The sequence below is a fragment of the Doryrhamphus excisus genome, chromosome 18, assembly GCF_030265055.1.
Source record: "Doryrhamphus excisus isolate RoL2022-K1 chromosome 18, RoL_Dexc_1.0, whole genome shotgun sequence".
Classification (NCBI taxonomy): domain Eukaryota; kingdom Metazoa; phylum Chordata; class Actinopteri; order Syngnathiformes; family Syngnathidae; genus Doryrhamphus; species Doryrhamphus excisus.
The window spans coordinates 16,480,671-16,497,377 of NC_080483.1; the positions used below are offsets into that span (position 1 = coordinate 16,480,671).

At 39.7% G+C, this 16,707-nt stretch overlaps 2 protein-coding genes across 3 annotated transcripts in view; one reads left to right on the forward strand and one right to left on the reverse strand.

Moving 5' to 3' along the window:
- Nucleotides 1-16,707, forward strand: part of LOC131106369 (zinc finger and SCAN domain-containing protein 22-like) — a 245,672-nt gene that overhangs the window by 133,590 nt on the left and 95,375 nt on the right. The window lies entirely within an intron of this gene.
- The window catches only part of cpne5b (copine Vb), a 129,503-nt gene that overhangs the window by 70,522 nt on the left and 42,274 nt on the right, over nt 1-16,707 (reverse strand). Inside the window, exons 9-12 of one of the 2 annotated variants that reach the window (XM_058055346.1) lie at nt 14,424-14,527; nt 12,140-12,179; nt 11,092-11,106; nt 8,228-8,304 (exon numbers count right to left, since the gene is read on the reverse strand). In XM_058055346.1, the coding sequence (XP_057911329.1) occupies nt 8,228-8,304; nt 11,092-11,106; nt 12,140-12,179; nt 14,424-14,527 (236 nt within the window). The remainder of the gene's footprint in view (nt 1-8,227; nt 8,305-11,091; nt 11,107-12,139; nt 12,180-14,423; nt 14,528-16,707) is intronic. The other variant, XM_058055347.1, reaches the window with a different exon arrangement.

Genomic DNA, 16,707 nt, shown 5'->3' on the forward strand with positions numbered 1-16,707 from the left:
GCGGGTAATTTATTTTCCAAACTACTTTGACCAAAACAGACATTATGTCCTCTTGGAAGGCAAATTCTAACAATAAAAGAATAGCGAACAGGCTGAATAGGTGTAAGATATGCACCGGGGAATCGAACCCGGGTCTCCTATCTATGTGGCCTGTGCGCTAACCACACATAAAGACATAAAGATAAAAATGTAAGCACACATATTGTTCTTTTATTAGCATGAAAAATGTACAAACGGAAGTATCTGCACATCACATTTGTTAGACATATTGTACTGAGCAACCAGGACCCTTATAGCTTTTCTAAGCACTTCCAAGCGTTTCTTTGTTTAAAATGTCACGTCTGAGTTCATGCATTATGCAAGTGAACGAAGAGCGACAGGGAATTCATAAAGAACACTTTGTTTGGATTCTTTGGCTTTTTTCATTAACGACTGAAGCCGAAGCTTAGAAAACTTTGATCATCATCATCAAAGTTTGAGGTGAAAAATATGTTCCCCACATCCTCCCAACCCCCGTCCGCCCGCCCCCTCGATGCCCACAGTGAGAGAGAGAAATAAATAATGACAGGAGAGCAATCAGAGTGTTCTTCTTATAGTAACCAAGTGCACTTATTTTCCACGCACTGTGTTTGTTTTCAGGCGCTCACTAGGTGGAAAATTGAATCTCCAATGTCAATTAAATGTCCGTGCTGGGAATGTCGGAGGAAGGAGGAACACATGCTGCATTAATAAAGTGCTTGTGTTCACGTTCACGTTCACCGTAAACACATTTCATTAGAAGGCAGCACATCGTTTATTTCTAGCGTTTATATACAAAAATCCACCAATAGATCTAAGTATCATTCCTGCTTACTTCCATTATTACGGAGCATCAAATTTGACTGTCAAATTGCAGGCTGCTGAAATACTGATGCAATATTTGGCATCCTGAGAAGCCACACCGAGAGTGGAGCCCGCTGTTATAGTTTTCTATTCCACTGTAACCCAGGTTAGATTCTCCATATCAGATGCATGATTGCAGCTACTGTTGGATTCTCTCCATTCCGTCTTCTTAACGTCTCTGAGATTGATTTCATTTTAATTATTCAGTCCATGTGTAGATGCGCTGAAACCAGTCGGCTAAATGACTTATTTTGTTTTGCTCTCACGACCTCCCTGCAGGGCACATCATCGTATACCAACCGTCAACAACAGACATGGTTATCTTATGATTATTGATCTGCAGTCAGCATCAGTGAGGGCCTGCATTTTGTCGGAGCATCGGTCTATCTCTTCGCAGACACGGCATCAGATCTCGCTTTAAGCGGCAAAGTCACAAAATTTTGACAAGCAACATTGTCCGCCGTTACAGTCCACGAGGAGGCATGTACTTTGGCTGATGCTTTGGTTATGTTTATGTTTGGTGCGGCCTCACGCCTCTCGCCCAAAGACAGCTGGGATAGGCTCCAGGTTTAGGCTACTTAGTAGGTTTCTGCCCTGTATTGGATTGGGGAATGTCCCAATTCAGATATTTTTACTACAGAAAATGTTAAAAAGTAATTGGAATTATACAGAATATACATTTCTAATACAGTTCAATGGAGAAGTCATTGGTCTACAATAACATATTGTATTTTCCGGGACTATAAGTGGCACTTTTTTTCATAGGTTGGCTGTTCCTGCGACTTATACTCCAGAGCGACTTATAAATGAAAAAAGTGTTTATGTTACATAAACACTGGACACCTTTTGTGTTCATGTTTATTTTTTGTGTAGCTGAATAAGCATTGTGTTAGCATATCTTACACCTATTCAGCCTGTTCTCTATTCTTTTATTGTTAGAACTTGCCTTCCAAGAGGACCTAATGTCTGTTTTGGTCAAGTAGTCCAGTGCGACTTATGTATGTTTTTTTCTACCTAATTATGTATTTTTTGGCCTTGTGCGACTTATACCCCGGAGCGACTGATGTATGTTTTTTTCTACGTAATTATGCAATTTTGGCCTTGTGCGACTTATACTCCAGTGCGACTTATGTATGTTTTTTTTGGACGTAATTATGCATTTTTGGCCTTGTGCGACTTATACTCCAGTGCGACTTAGGTATGTTTTTTTCTACCTAATTATGCATTTTTGGCCTTGTGCGACTTATACTCCAGTGCGACTTAGGTATGTTTTTTTCTAGCTAATTATGCATTTTTGGCCCTGTGCGACTTATACTCCAGTGCGACTTATGTATGTTGTTTTTGACCTAATTATGCATTTTTGGCCTTGTGCGACTTATACTCCGGAGCGACTTATGTATGTTTTTTTCTACCTAATTATGCATTTTTGGCCTTGTGCGACTTATACTCCAGTGCGACTTATGTATGTTTTTTTTTGACCTAATTATGCATTTTTGGCCTTGTGCGACTTATACTCCAGTGCGACTTATGTATGTTTTTTTTTCTACCTAATTATGCATTTTTGGCCTTGTGCGACTTATACTCCAGTGCGACTTATGTATGTTTTTTTCTACCTAATTATGCATTTTTGGCCTTGTGCGACTTATACTCCAGTGCGACTTATGTATGTTTTTTTTTTACCTAATTATGCATTTTTGGCCTTGTCCAACTTATACTCCGGAGCGACTTATGTATGTTTTTGTTTTTTTTACCTAATTATGCATTTTTGGCCTTGTCCGGAGCAACTTATGTATGTTTTATTTATGTATTTATGTATGTCATTTGAGCTTTTAAAAGTCCCTAACTATGCATTTTTGGCCTTGTGCGTCTTATACTCCGGAGCGACTTATAGTCCAGAAAATACAATAATTGTCGACAAAAGCAATACTATTGAGTTGCAGTCCAACTCATTCAATCCCCAATCCTACCCTGTACCCTAAAGTCCCCAAAATGAAAGAAGACATTCAACTTGATCTCTCGTGCACATTTCCCGTCAAGTTAATGGGTGTTTTGCTATGAAACAGGTTGTGGTGGACCTTCACCTTCACCTTCACCGTACGGACATTTGTCAATCCACATGCTTCGGTTAGACTGCATACAAAGCAGAGGCCAATTGTTGCAAACAGACAAAACATGCATCACAATAGTCTGCCTCCGCCCACGTTTGTTTATCCGCATTCGCCAATCATTTCCCATCACGCTGCCACTCATTGGTCACCTACTCTGACATTCACAGCCGTACTGAAACAGCAAAAGGGCAAACTCCAAACATTGACTAACTTTGCCATTTGCTGATTGTTTTTTCGATGTGTAATCCAAAATAACAATCATGTGTTGTGTTTGAAGGTTACATTGCAGAAAAATTATTCTGCTTTGGCAGGTTTGATTGTTTTGTCTGAAATGAATCATTTGAGGCGCATCGATGCAGCGGAACAGATCCGGTAATTTGGGTTTCCTGATCTATGATGTAATCATACTTTTTCTGATGAATCCCTCTTACAGTATCGTCTCACAAGATTTGCCGACGACTCTGTGAAGCAGAAAGTTCTCAATTGACTGATCGATCTGTGTTCTTACCCTCACCCATGGTCATGAACTTTGGGTGGTGACCCAAAGGACAAAATCGCAGGTACGAGCAGCCAAAATGAGCTCTCAATGAAAGATAAGGTGAGAAGCACTGTTGAAATAAAACCGCTGCTCCTCCACGCTGAGAGGAGCCATGATGGCTTGGTAAGGATGTTTCTCGGACACCTCCATGGGGAGATGTTCAGGCCACATCCGACTAGTAAGAACTCGGATAACCAGAAGAAAACACAGCGTCGTTGCTACATTCATGATTTTAACTTGATACGTGTATAGATAACTGCTTAGAGCAGTGGTCTCAAACACGCGGCCCGCGGGCCAAATGTGGCCCACAGGACACAAGTTTGAGGCCCCCGCCTTGATATGAAAGTTTAATGTAAAGTTTGATATGGATGCTGTATGGTATCATGTACCCAGAAAAAATTATTACGTTTGATTAATGTTCATGTTAAAGGTTAAATAACTGTTAATAGTTATCCTCCCTATCCGTGTGGAAGTGGTAAGTTTTTGGCTTTTTAAGTTCAAAGGAAATAACTTGGAGGCTACCGTTTAGGTCGCTAGTTCTCTAGTTTGCGAGTTAGCATGTGTCTCAAGACCCTGCAGTTGCGCAATATGTTGTAAATAAAAAGAGTATAAATGTGACTATAGTCGTGTTTTGTCATGTCTACAGGGCTCTAATAATGCTTTGTTCATTTTAATCTGAAAAAAATCATTTGTCTACCCGCCAACTATATGTGGTTTCTTAAGTTTTTATTATTTGCCGTTTTATTATTATTAGTATTATATTATTTATTTATTACTGATTGATTAATTTTCTTTATTCTTTATTTGTACATTTATTATTCATCTTATTTTGTGTAGAAAAATAAAAATTAAGATATTTGAGAACAGTGGAATGTTTTATTAAAGCTTTTCTTGTAGAAAATCGGAACCAAAGCAAAGTTTATTCATTTTTCTGTTTTTAATAAATGTGTTTTTTTTTGTTTTTTTTTGTGGAAAACCTGATGCGACCCAGCCTCGCCCAGACCCTAGCTCCAGTGGCCCCCAGGTAAATGGTCCCCAGGAGTTTGAGACCCCTGGCTTAGAGAATCTGCATCTCCCCTCTAAATGATGCATTTAAGGCCCTTGGAGAGACAACAGAGTAAATGTGAATCAATCACAAAAGAGCATTTGATGTTCAGATGAAACACATCTTTAGCCGAGGCCATCTCGCTTCCTTTCTTCGTTGTTTCCCTTTTGAAGCTCACGTATACTCGAAAAACGGACACCTCCAAATAGACAATCTTGTAAAAAAAAAAAAAATTAGATTTTGAAGTATTTGATGCTAACTTGATGCTAATATGATGCATGTCACACTTAAGCTAAATAGAATATCGGAGTCTGGCTTTTGGAATAAGTGTTGCAATAGCCATGAAAAACAAACCATACTCATTTATCTTCTTCTTCTGTTTCAGAAAAAGCAGCACATCACGCAGCGGCTTAACAGTACTTCTTATTTCCCCTACAGTACACCAAAGTGCTTTGAAGTTACTTCCAGCTTCAGTACAGAAATGAATAATGAAAGAATATTGTAATCGCCTTCTTTAACAATGTCTCATTATAACGAGGCTTTGTTTTCAGGTTTCATTAGACATGCAGAAGAGTACATAAATATGGAGACCATTTAGCGAAAAAGATACTGTTTATTTTATGCCTCAGTGGTCTCGGATGGAAACTGTGTCAATGATAGTCAGTAGACCAAAGATACACAAATGGTACAGTCCTTATTAGTATTTTATACTATTATTCACACCGAGTGTTCACTGTCGATTTACCCTCCTTTCACATACTGTATTGTGATTCTACTCGTTTTCTCTCTCCCCGTCTGGGCCTGCAGGAGTTTTTTTTTTCTCCCCGGAATGAAAAAGCACAATGGCTGCCGCCTAATTAAACAGACAGGGATTAACGGCACTACTAATAGCCCTGAAAAGGGCAGAGCAGGAGCACGCATAAATCCACAGGTATTTATGTTCCATTTAAGCGAGATACAAGGTTCAAATTTATTATTTCAATGAGTACATATACTGTGTGTGTGTGCTTAAAACAGATATTAATTAAAATATTTTGTGTATGACTCCATCAGTTCAGCAAGGCTGCCACAAATCGCTGAGCAATAAAAATAAAATAAAATAATAAAAAATAAATAATCCAGTTTTATTATAATAATAAAATATAATAAAATAAAGCATACTAAAATAAATAAGCGTACTATTTTTGCAGTGAAATCATACACTAAGTAGGTGGATCCTTAAAGTGTAGTACCCTGTAGTACAGTAGAATCCTGCTTATGTGCAATACTACCTGCAATTCACTGCAATTCCACATTTTGGTTACTGCAACTCTACATTTTGTTACTGTATAGGTTATTGTTTTTGATGTACATATATTTACATTTATTCTGAACAGCACCTTCCACTTTTATATTTATATTATTATTCCTTGTTTTATTTTTATTATTTTCCTTATTTTTATTTTTACTTTCTACAAAATGCACCGTGGAGTTGCACTCAAATTTCATTGTATGCAATTATAATGACAATTATAGTGCCGTATTTTCCGGAGTATAAATCGCACTTTTTTTCCTAGGTTGGCTGTTCCTGCGACGTATACTCCAGAGCGACTTATAAATGAAAAAAGTGTTTATGTTCCATAAACACTGGACACCTTTTCTGTTCATGTTTATTTTTTGTGTAGCTGAATAAGCATTGTGTTAGCATATCTTACACCTATTCAGCCTGTTCTCTATTCTTTTATTGTTAGAACTTGCCTTCCAAGAGGACCTAATGTCTGTTTTGGTCCAGTAGTTTGGAAAATAAATTACCCGCAAAAAATGCGACTTATACTCCAGTGCGACTTACGTACACTACCGCTCAAAAGTTTGGGATCACTTGCAAATTTCTTTGTTTTCCAAAGAAAAACACATTTTCATGCATTTCACAAACAATTAAAATTGATGATTTTCAAAGAAGGATGTACATTTTTGCATAGAGGCCTACTATCAACAACTGTCAGTCCTCTGCATCAATCTCCTGGTATGGCTGCTAATCCTAGCTAATCATTTTATAAGGCTAATAGATTATTAGAAAAGCCATCTAAAAAATCTAAACCAAAACTAAAATCTCTTACCATGCTGTTAACTACTCCCTTCAGAGAGCAGCACAAACTGGGTCTAACAAGGACACAAAAACGCTGCACAAATATCTGAGAGTGTGTAGTTTAAGGTCGTCACCTGGCAGCTGCACTAAATAGTAGCCGTCAAACACCAGTGTCAGTATCAACAGTGAAGCGGCCACTTCAGGATGCTGGACTTCCAAGAATGCCGACGATATCTCGAACTTTTGAGCGGTAGTGTATGTTTTTGTCTACCTAATGATGCATTTTTGGCCGTGTGCGAGTTAAATACTGTTAATTGGAGGTGCATTTGGGTTTTTGTTTACCATGCACATGAATATTCTTAATATCATGAATGGTATTAAGAATAAAATAACACAGAATTTTTTCAACCTATTAGAGCGATGTATTTTAATTAATTCATCAATTCTTTTGTACTGCTGGGCGTCATTATGGTCACAAGTCCCCCGCAGTATGCTAAAAGACTTTGGGCTGGTCCCCAGTTACCACAAATATACTGTACAATACACACACATTTAGTGTCTCCAACATGTGTGTTTTGGGCATGTGGGAGGATGCCCACATGCAAACGCCACACAAACTGTGAGGCCAACATGTTAATCACTCGGCCACCGTGCTGCTATATACGTATATATTTCATGTTTTATGTAGAAACGTTGCATATGAAACAGCCACGAAAATAACATTTGGCATGCACTCGTGTTATCGCTCAGCTGCAGATTGTCTCAAAATAAATTATTTTTTGCAACACCCCCCCACCCCACCCCCACCCCAACCCCAAATCCCTTTTAAGCAGAGCCATAAACACATATCAGTGAGTCTTAGGAAAAAAGTTGTAAGACTTTTTTTGGTTTTTACTGTTTTTTGAGTAACATGGCTGCATGGTGTAGGAGTGGTTGGCGCACAGGAGATTGGAGTTCGATTCCCATCTCTGTGTTTTCTTCGGGTACTGCGGTTTTCTCCCACATTCCAAAAACATGCTAGGTTAATCGGCGACTCCAAATTGTGGCGCCCAATCCAGGGTGCATTGGATCGGATTTTAAAGAAGTATTTATCTGCCTTTGTTAGGCATCAAACAGCCCCTGGTGGTGCAGGTTTGAATCCCAGGAAGGGCATTTGGTGTTAAAACTAATTAATCAAACATGTGACTGACTTGCTGTGCAAAAAGACTGTAGGTTTTATGTTAGGTCTAGTGTCACCTATTTTACTCATGCTGTACCCCAGCTGGGATAGGCTCCAGCATACCCCCACAATCCTATTGAGGACATACAAAAAAAATTCTTTCCAGGAGGAAGGCTTCAGTTTATCTATTGAGACTTTATTCCATAATATTTTTGTTTTAATCTTCTAATACCGCTTGGAACATTAAAACTGCATTCCAGTAATATTTCCAGTGTATTCCTGTAATATTAAAACTGTGTTTTCTCATAACATTTTGATTTCATTACAATATATCGCAACTTTATTCTCATCTAATTTGGTTTTCTTTTCCGCGTGGATCCCATAATCCTTCTTAATGTCCTGTAAGAACTTAGATGAAAATCTTACTCACCCAAGAGGTTTCTCCAGTCGGCTGGCTGGCGATCCAACAATCTCCCCGAGAGTACAGAACATCTGACCCAAAAAGTCCTAACAGATGGAGGGAAGGAAATGAGGAAGCTTGGTATTTGTTAGGTTGAGAGAGACGACAAAACAATGTGAAGGTGAGATGAGATGAGTGGGAATACTATTCCTCATTGCTCATGTCTTGTTTCCACTGTGGACGCCCTTGTAACAATAAATTCACAAATGAGGTCAGTGGAATTTGCAGTTCTTTTTAATACTTGTGTGTTTGCATTTTTAATCAATACCAATAAAGGTTTTTTAGTGATTGTATTGTTTCAGATAATTGCAGATTTGCTGAAGTGGCGTCTTTGGTTAAAATCAAGGGTGTGTCCACAGCGAGTACACTGCAATGAGGTGTGGACCACAACAGATCGATGTGATTAAAGCATAACAATCATGGCAAGACAGATGATTCATGATTATGTAGCTAGTAAAAAATACTCTTGTATGTATGATACCATGAAAAAGTATTGTGCCACCATTACTTTTGTAACTTTATATATACTATATGCACTGCTTGGCCAAAAAAAAAGGTCACCCCCAGGATTTAACAAAGGAAATAGGATTTGGCTTGGTGCTTCAAGTACCTTGTTACCCCAAAAAATGAGACCATGTGACTTCATTCCATAAATAGATTTTCTTTCTTCTCTGAAGTCAGGATTCACCAGGCTGAAATTGTTAAGGAGTGATTGGTTCTCCCCGTGCATGCGTGGGTTTTCTCCGGGTACTCCGGTTTCATCCCCCATTCCAAAAACATGCTAGGTTAATCGGCGACTCCAAATTGTCCATAGGTATGAATGTGAGTGTGAATGGTTGTTTGTCTATATGTGCCCTGTGATTGGCTAATGGCCACCAGTCCAGGGTTTACCCCGTCTCTCGCACAAAGACAGCTGGGATCACTTGAACGCCATCGGGAATCTTTGGTATATACCAAAGAAGACTTCATGCAGCAGTCAGATCAGATCAATTCGAATAATCAATATAAGATCTTGGCAAAAAAAAAAAAATGAATGGAACTCTGAACGGAAATAAATGTCGGGACAATGCAAAAGTTTGTGGAAATGATGCCATAACAAATATGCAACGATTCCGCAAAAATAATTCTTGTACAGTAAACCTCGGATATATCGGACTCGGATATATCGGAAATTCGCTCACAACGGACAGATAAAAAAGAACGGATTTTTCTGTAATGCATTTCCAATAAAAATTCATTGCATATATCGGATTTTTTATAACGGATTTCGCCTATTTCGGACAAAATCTCCAGTCCCGTTCCAATGCATTTCCATGAAATTTCCCCGGCATATATCGGATGACCGCATCGTGGCGCTCCGATTCGCCGAATCGTGACAGGCCGCTATACGACGTCATTTGCAGCGTTTGCAGCGTTGCCTGCGCGTCCAGGTACATTGGAAACATAGTCAAGGAAGTGCCTTTTTATAACGGATAAAATCCCATTTACGCATATACCGGATATAAATCCCATATATGCGTAAAACGGACATTTTCCGGTATACGCATATAACGGATTTCGCTTATATCGGAAACCAGTGGGAACAATTGAATCCGATATATCCAAGGTTTACTGTACCTCGATTACAAAAAATAACCAAGGACTTGGACATAGGGCTGCCAAGAGGACTCGCTTAAGTCACTTATGTACATCACCCATGCAGAGGACGAAGAAGGAAGCAGATGTTTGAAAGTACAGGGAAATTGAAGAGGTGGGAGAAAATGACAAAGCAACGAAAGAGAAGGAAAACAAAATGAAAAAAGACAGAAAACAGGAAGTTGAACACCAATCCAGAAGATGGGAAGAATGTAGCGCGAATCAGCGAGTCAACCTAGTCAGCCTGTCTAAGTTTAGGATTGAGTAAAGTTAGTAAATTTCGTAAAGTAATTATTACTTCTCTCCTTTTTGCAGTAAATAGTTACAGTCTGGGATGGAAACGTTCATCTACAAAAGTACCATCATCCATCAAGCGTCCATCAGACCCAAAAAAAATACAGTTTGCTTCTATGCACAATATGAATTAAAGAAATAAAATCCCCAACATTTAATTGGTAATTAGTAATTAGTAAACTCATTCATTCTTTCATTTTCTACCGCTTATCCTCACAAGGGTCATGGGCGCGCTGGAGCCTATCCCAGCTGTCTTCTCCACCCTGGACTGGTGGCCAGCCAATCACAGGGCACATATAGTCAAACAACCATTCACACTCACATTCATTGGAGTCACCAATTAACGTGTTTTCGGAATGTGGGAGTAAACCCGGAGAAAACCCATCCATGCACGGGGAGAACATGCAAACTCCAAACAGAGATGGAATCGAACTCGGATCTCCTAGCTGTGAGGCCTGTGCGCTAACCACTTGAATTCTCGATTACTAAAATATTTGATAGTCACGGCTAACGGCGGTCGTTAAAGTGTGTGACCATTTTTTTGTCCAGGCAGTGTATAACAAAGTCATTAAAAAAATAAACGAGTGGTCCTGAACATCACACTATGGTCTTGTCATATGAAAAAAGTGGATTCCAACCAAAACATCTCTCATGGTCTTGGTGTCATCAGGCTTCTTTGGTGTGCGGTGATGGAACGGGTCACACAATACCAACTCGTTCCCGACTCAATTTAGTCCTTTTATCGCATGGCTATTATCAAACCCTTCAAAACCGCAAACGGCGTTGAAGGGTCGGCTTGATAGCTCGGCTCGGTTGCTTCAGCGCCATTCAGACAACATCCTTGAGAAGATAATGACAGACAGCAGCCATGCAGTGTCAGAGGTGAGAGAGATGCTGGGACCTACGTTGAGTTCTGCAGGCTTCCAGAAAGGTTGGCCAGCAGCAGCAGCAACGATAGCAACACAGTGACAACAATAACAACAATAGAGCCCATCATGTAGCAGAAGACCACGCTTTTACCCGTGCTCCTAATGCTGCTCAAGTCCATGAAGTAAGAATGGAAAAGACAACATGCTGTGTCGTAAACAGGCCAAAAAAAAAAAAGAGCTAATGATGGAAAAAATGCAAACCCTGTGAATCCAAATACATCCAGAAATCACCGGCGGATGAAAAAAAGTTTCCAAAGGAAAATATTAGCAATGCTTTCAGTCACCATCGTCTCTAATATGGATCAGGTATTTAATACGGGAGAAACCGAAACCGAAAGCATTGCATAAAAAAACATTTTCACATGAAGTCAGACCACTTCCACACTCTTTCCGGAATTTTCTTGACTTTCACTACTAGTATTTGCTAATGTAAAAAGTAATTACTATCAAATCTTAAAGTGACATGAATCATTTTTACTATTTATGTTTGTGGTAAATGAAAATAAACTTTTATAAGTTTATTTACAGCTGATGTCATTAGTTAATACATGTAGCAGAAGTGACAATAATTCCCAGAAGAGGTGACAAAAGCAGTGTGCTCATCATGAAAAGGATTTGTTGAAGTGCTTGTACAGAATATAATATCCCTCGGGCTTCTACGCTGCTAAAAAAAAATTTTTAAAGTGAAAAAAAACAGAAAATGACATAAGTGTTTTGTGGAGATTAAACTTTGCATGATTAAGAAAAGAACACAAAAATATATTAAGTATTTGGATATTGAACCAGGCACTAGAAAGGGTTTGCTGTATTCCATCAAGTAGCAGCATGCAGTAGACGCCTTCTAATTGGAAACACCACAGATAGCCCGTCCAGCTAACTGCTAGTCTTATTTTATCTCCTGGGCCGCCCGAGTAAGCAATTTGAAAAAAAAAAAAAAAAAAAAAGAAGCTGGCTGGCTTCCACTTATCTGTGGTGTTATGAGGTAAAAAAAAAAAAAATACAACGAAGTCTAATTTGCACTCACATGTTTGGACAAGTCCGGACTTTTGGAGTCGACATCGTACCTGGAATGAAACCAAAAAAGCAACATGGCTTTCTTCATCAGCAATTTAAATCTGGAATTAATGTCGCTACGTTGATTGCAAGCTACCGGTCGACCATGAAGGTGGTGTGGGTCCATGATGGCAAGTGTGCCCCCCCACATCATAAACATCACTTTGTAGATGTCATATAACCTCAGTCAGCTGACATTAAGATTGTTATTGTCGTGTAACAGAAAAACACACCACTTTGGTAACGTGACTGGGTTCAGTTAGACCAGGGGTCGGCAACCTTTACTTAAAACAATAAACAGTGTGGATCGCTTCCTTGGGAATGAGAGTGGCTGAAGAAGTATGGCGAGGAATGAGGGGGGGTGGGGGTGGGGGGTTAAAGTTGGAAGTTAGACCAGGGGTCGGCAACCTTTACTTAAAACAATAAACAGTGTGGATCGCTTCTTTGAGAATGAGAGTGGCTGAAGAAGTATGACGAGGAATGAGGGACTGGGGGGTTAAAGTTGGAAGTTAGACCAGGGGTCGGCAACCTTTACTTAAAACAATAAACAGTGTGGATCGCTTCTTTGAGAATGAGAGTGGCTGAAGAAGTATGGCCAGGAATGGGGGGGTGGGGGGTTAAAGTTGGAAGTTAGACCAGGGGTCGGCAACCTTTACTTAAAACAATAAACAGTGTGGATCGCTTCTTTGAGAATGAGATTGGCTGAAGAAGTATGGCGAGGAATGGGGGGGGTGGGGGGGTAGGGTTAAAGTTGGAAGTTAGACCCGGGGTCGGCAACCTTTACTTAAAACAATAAACAGTGTGGATCGCTTCTTTGAGAATGAGAGTGGCTGAAGAAGTATGGCGAGGAATGAGGGGGAGGGGGTGGGGGGTTAAAGTTGGAAGTTAGACCAGGGGTCGGCAACCTTTACTTAAAACAATAAACAGTGTGGATCGCTTCTTTGAGAATGAGAGTGGCTGAAGAAGTATGGCCAGGAATGGGGGGGTGGGGGTGGGGGGTTAAAGTTGGAAGTTAGACCAGGGGTCGGCAACCTTTACTTAAAACAATAAACAGTGTGGATCGCTTCTTTGAGAATGAGAGTGGCTGAAGAAGTATGGCGAGGAATGGGGGGGCGGGGGTGGGGGGTTAAAGTTGGAAGTTAGACCAGGGGTCGGCAACCTTTACTTAAAACAATAAACAGTGTGGATCGCTTCTTTGAGAATGAGAGTGGCTGAAGAAGTATGGCCAGGAATGGGGGGGTAGGGGGGTGGGGTTAAAGTTGGAAGTTAGACCAGGGGTCGGCAACCTTTACTATCAAAAGAGTCGTTTTACCAACTCGCTCACTAAAGAAAAATAGACTGGAGCCGCAAAACGTAATTTAAAAACAGCTTATAAACCTATTTACATAAAAATATCTTATAAACTTTCAAAAAATTTAAATCTTTTCTAATTTTAACAAGTTTTAACAACAGAATACAATAAATAGAAGTGGTGTTCATGTGTGATGGATGCCAACTCACAGGGTAATGACAGCATCATCTTGGTTAAACCTCAATACCGGACCCTTAAGAAATGTGCAGCGAATTACGAGTCTCCAAAAATTTTGATTGACTTCCAGATTTGGAGTATCAAATTTTGGGGTATCAAAGTAGTTCAGAGGAGGAAAAAGCAGAGTTGATCGAGTATAAAAAGTCCGATTTTTTTTCAAAAACTCATAACAAATATGCATATGTTAAAAAAAATACTTGAGCATTGCAAAAGGGAGCCACAATAAAGAGGCTGAAGAGCCACATGCGGCTCTGGAGCCGTGTGTTGCTGACCCCCTTCCTTCATCCATAGTCATGAGCAGTAGTCCTGACCTAATTTGCATATAATTAAAAAGCAGTGAAAGCGAGTTAAATGGCGCATATATGATTTACTAATTAAATAATAGATCTCGTTCACCTCCGCATTAATCAAGCCCGATTTGACAGCATACAGGATTTCATCGGGGTTCCAGTCTCTGGCCGCCATGGACAAGCTTAACAATGTAATGGGATGTTTCACACTATGGAATCACTGTAAGGCCGTGTGGTCGAAAATACATTTCGTAAAAAAAAAAAAAAAAAAAAATCATCAATGAGGCATAGAAAGCGCAAGACTGAATGCTTAATGAAGCTAGTCTCCTTGGACGTTTCATGATTGACTTGAAAAAAAAAAGAGAAAACAAAAGAGTCAATAATGAGCCGCAGAGAATGCATATTGAAGATATGACTTCAAATGAAAAGTGACTCACAAGTCAAAGCGAAGGTTCTGCTTTTCTTCAAAAAAGTAGTCCAAGATGTACTTCCGAACAAAATCGGGATTCAGAGTGTTGTCTATCACTTCGGTCCTTCCAAACTGCAAAACACAGAAAGACAGACAGATGTTAGGCAGAGAAGAAAGGGAAAAAGTGTGAAAAGTAGCGAGGTTTTCAATTGGCGTCTCGCCTCTCATCTTCCTTCCCCTCAGAGCTCATCACGCGTACGCGCACCTTGGTTGACAGAGCCCCGATTAAGAGCGGTGCTTTCACATGCGGTGAAAGGAATCGGGGGTATGTTTCCTAGCTTCTTGATCCTCAACCTCTCCCACGTTAATTACGGCAGGATAAGTCACTTCTCAACCCCTCACAGGGAGAGAAGACAGATAACGGGGGAGAGACGCTACTTCCGGAGAGAATTAGGTCCTGTCCGCATGGGAATGCTCCTGAGATTTTCTTTTGGCGGGTCAAAAAAAAAAATGGCACCTACACCGTCCCGGATTACTAAATAGTTGTATACAGATGGGAACGGATCACTGAGTGAAAGTGAAGTAATACACGAGGCACCCTTACGTATATGTGGTACTGTGAACGCAAACGGCTAAGTCGGTAGTCTTCCGCTTCGTTTAGACCAGGGGTGGGCAAACTTTTTGACTCGCGGGCCGCATTGATATAACAAAATTTCCGGGGGGGGCAGACTATATATTTTACACGTAACAGTCCACCTGGTATTATTGTATCTGTAAAATTGTCATGCAATCTGCTATTATTATTTATTTTTTTATATTTATATTTAAATATTTTAAAAATAATAAAATATTATAATAATTAAAATAAAATTAGAATAATAATTATTATACTATTATAATGTGAAATATGCAAATATAACAATATTATTATATATAATTAATATAATAATTAGCATTAATATAATAAATATAATAATCATAATAGTTATAATAATAATATAATAATTATTATTTTAATTTTTATTATTATTATGTGCTTGTGTCTCTTTTTTCAGGAGCACTTTGTAAACAACAGACCATGTCAAACAACGAAATTGATACAACCATCAAAAGGTTGGCTCAGGCCATGATGCCAGCTTGTATGTTGACTTTAAATTAAATACTTTTGAAAGATTGGGCGGGCCGTATTCAAACACTTGGCGGGCCGGATGTGGCCCCCGGGCCGTAGTTTGCCCACCCCTGGTTTAGACTTCCGACAAAATGGAATTACATGTGTCATTTTGTAACAGAAAAAAACACACGGCTTTGGTAATGTGACTGGGTTCAGTTAGACCAGGGGTCGGCATCCTTTACTATGTACTATGTATTGGAATTACATGTGCGTCGTTTTGTAAGTATTAAGTAACAATTTCAGGGTAAGACACTGAAACAATAAACAGTGCTGATCGATTCTTCGAGAATGAAGAAGTATGGCGAGGAATGGGGGGTGGGGTGGGGGGGGGGGGGGGCTAAAGTTATGAATAAAAGTCGGCAAGCGAGGCGGAGAAATGTTGCAATTAAGCCCTTTCTAATTAGCGGCAATCTCACTCCTAAAATGTCAAGCTGACGGAGACTAAGACCCTATCCCACACGGGAACGCCGCTGGGGAGTTTTGGTGGTTTGAAAAAAATACTGCATCCATGACACAATGTCAGATCAGTCAAAGTCAAGTCGACATGAGAACGGGTCGTTCAGTGAAAACGATGTTCCCTTTTGTTTTGTGCATTTTGATACGTTGTGTTCTGTGCCTTGATTGTCTAAGGGAAAACGCATGCGTTTTGTTCCGCATCCTGATTGGCGAAAAGACTGGACACCGTTGTCAATCAATCTTCTTTCAGACTTCCTTTGCAGTACAGAATACATTCGACCTGCCAAATTTATGTAAATATTCGATTTTTAGTTTAGAAGTTTAGAAGTTTTATCCCCACAACACCCAAAATGTCGGTAAATTATTCTGCACCGTCAAAGGCACCTTCGGTCGCATCCAAGAGGCCGAGGGGGAAGAAGAGGTTTCAGCTGTAGGGCGCCATTACGGAAGGAGGGAAATCCAACAACAGGAGTGATATGTTTTAACAAGGATACAAAAACGCTGCAGTATAGTGGAACGGTGCCAAGACGACGAACTGGCACAATCATGAATTGAATTACGTTTTTGTGTCCAACCTCATAGGTTAATTATTAAAATTCCAACAAAGGCTTGAACTTTGTTTGTGAGTGTCTGAGAAAAGTGTATAAACTGGATGGTGAAGGTTGTGGGTTTGATCCCCTGCCCT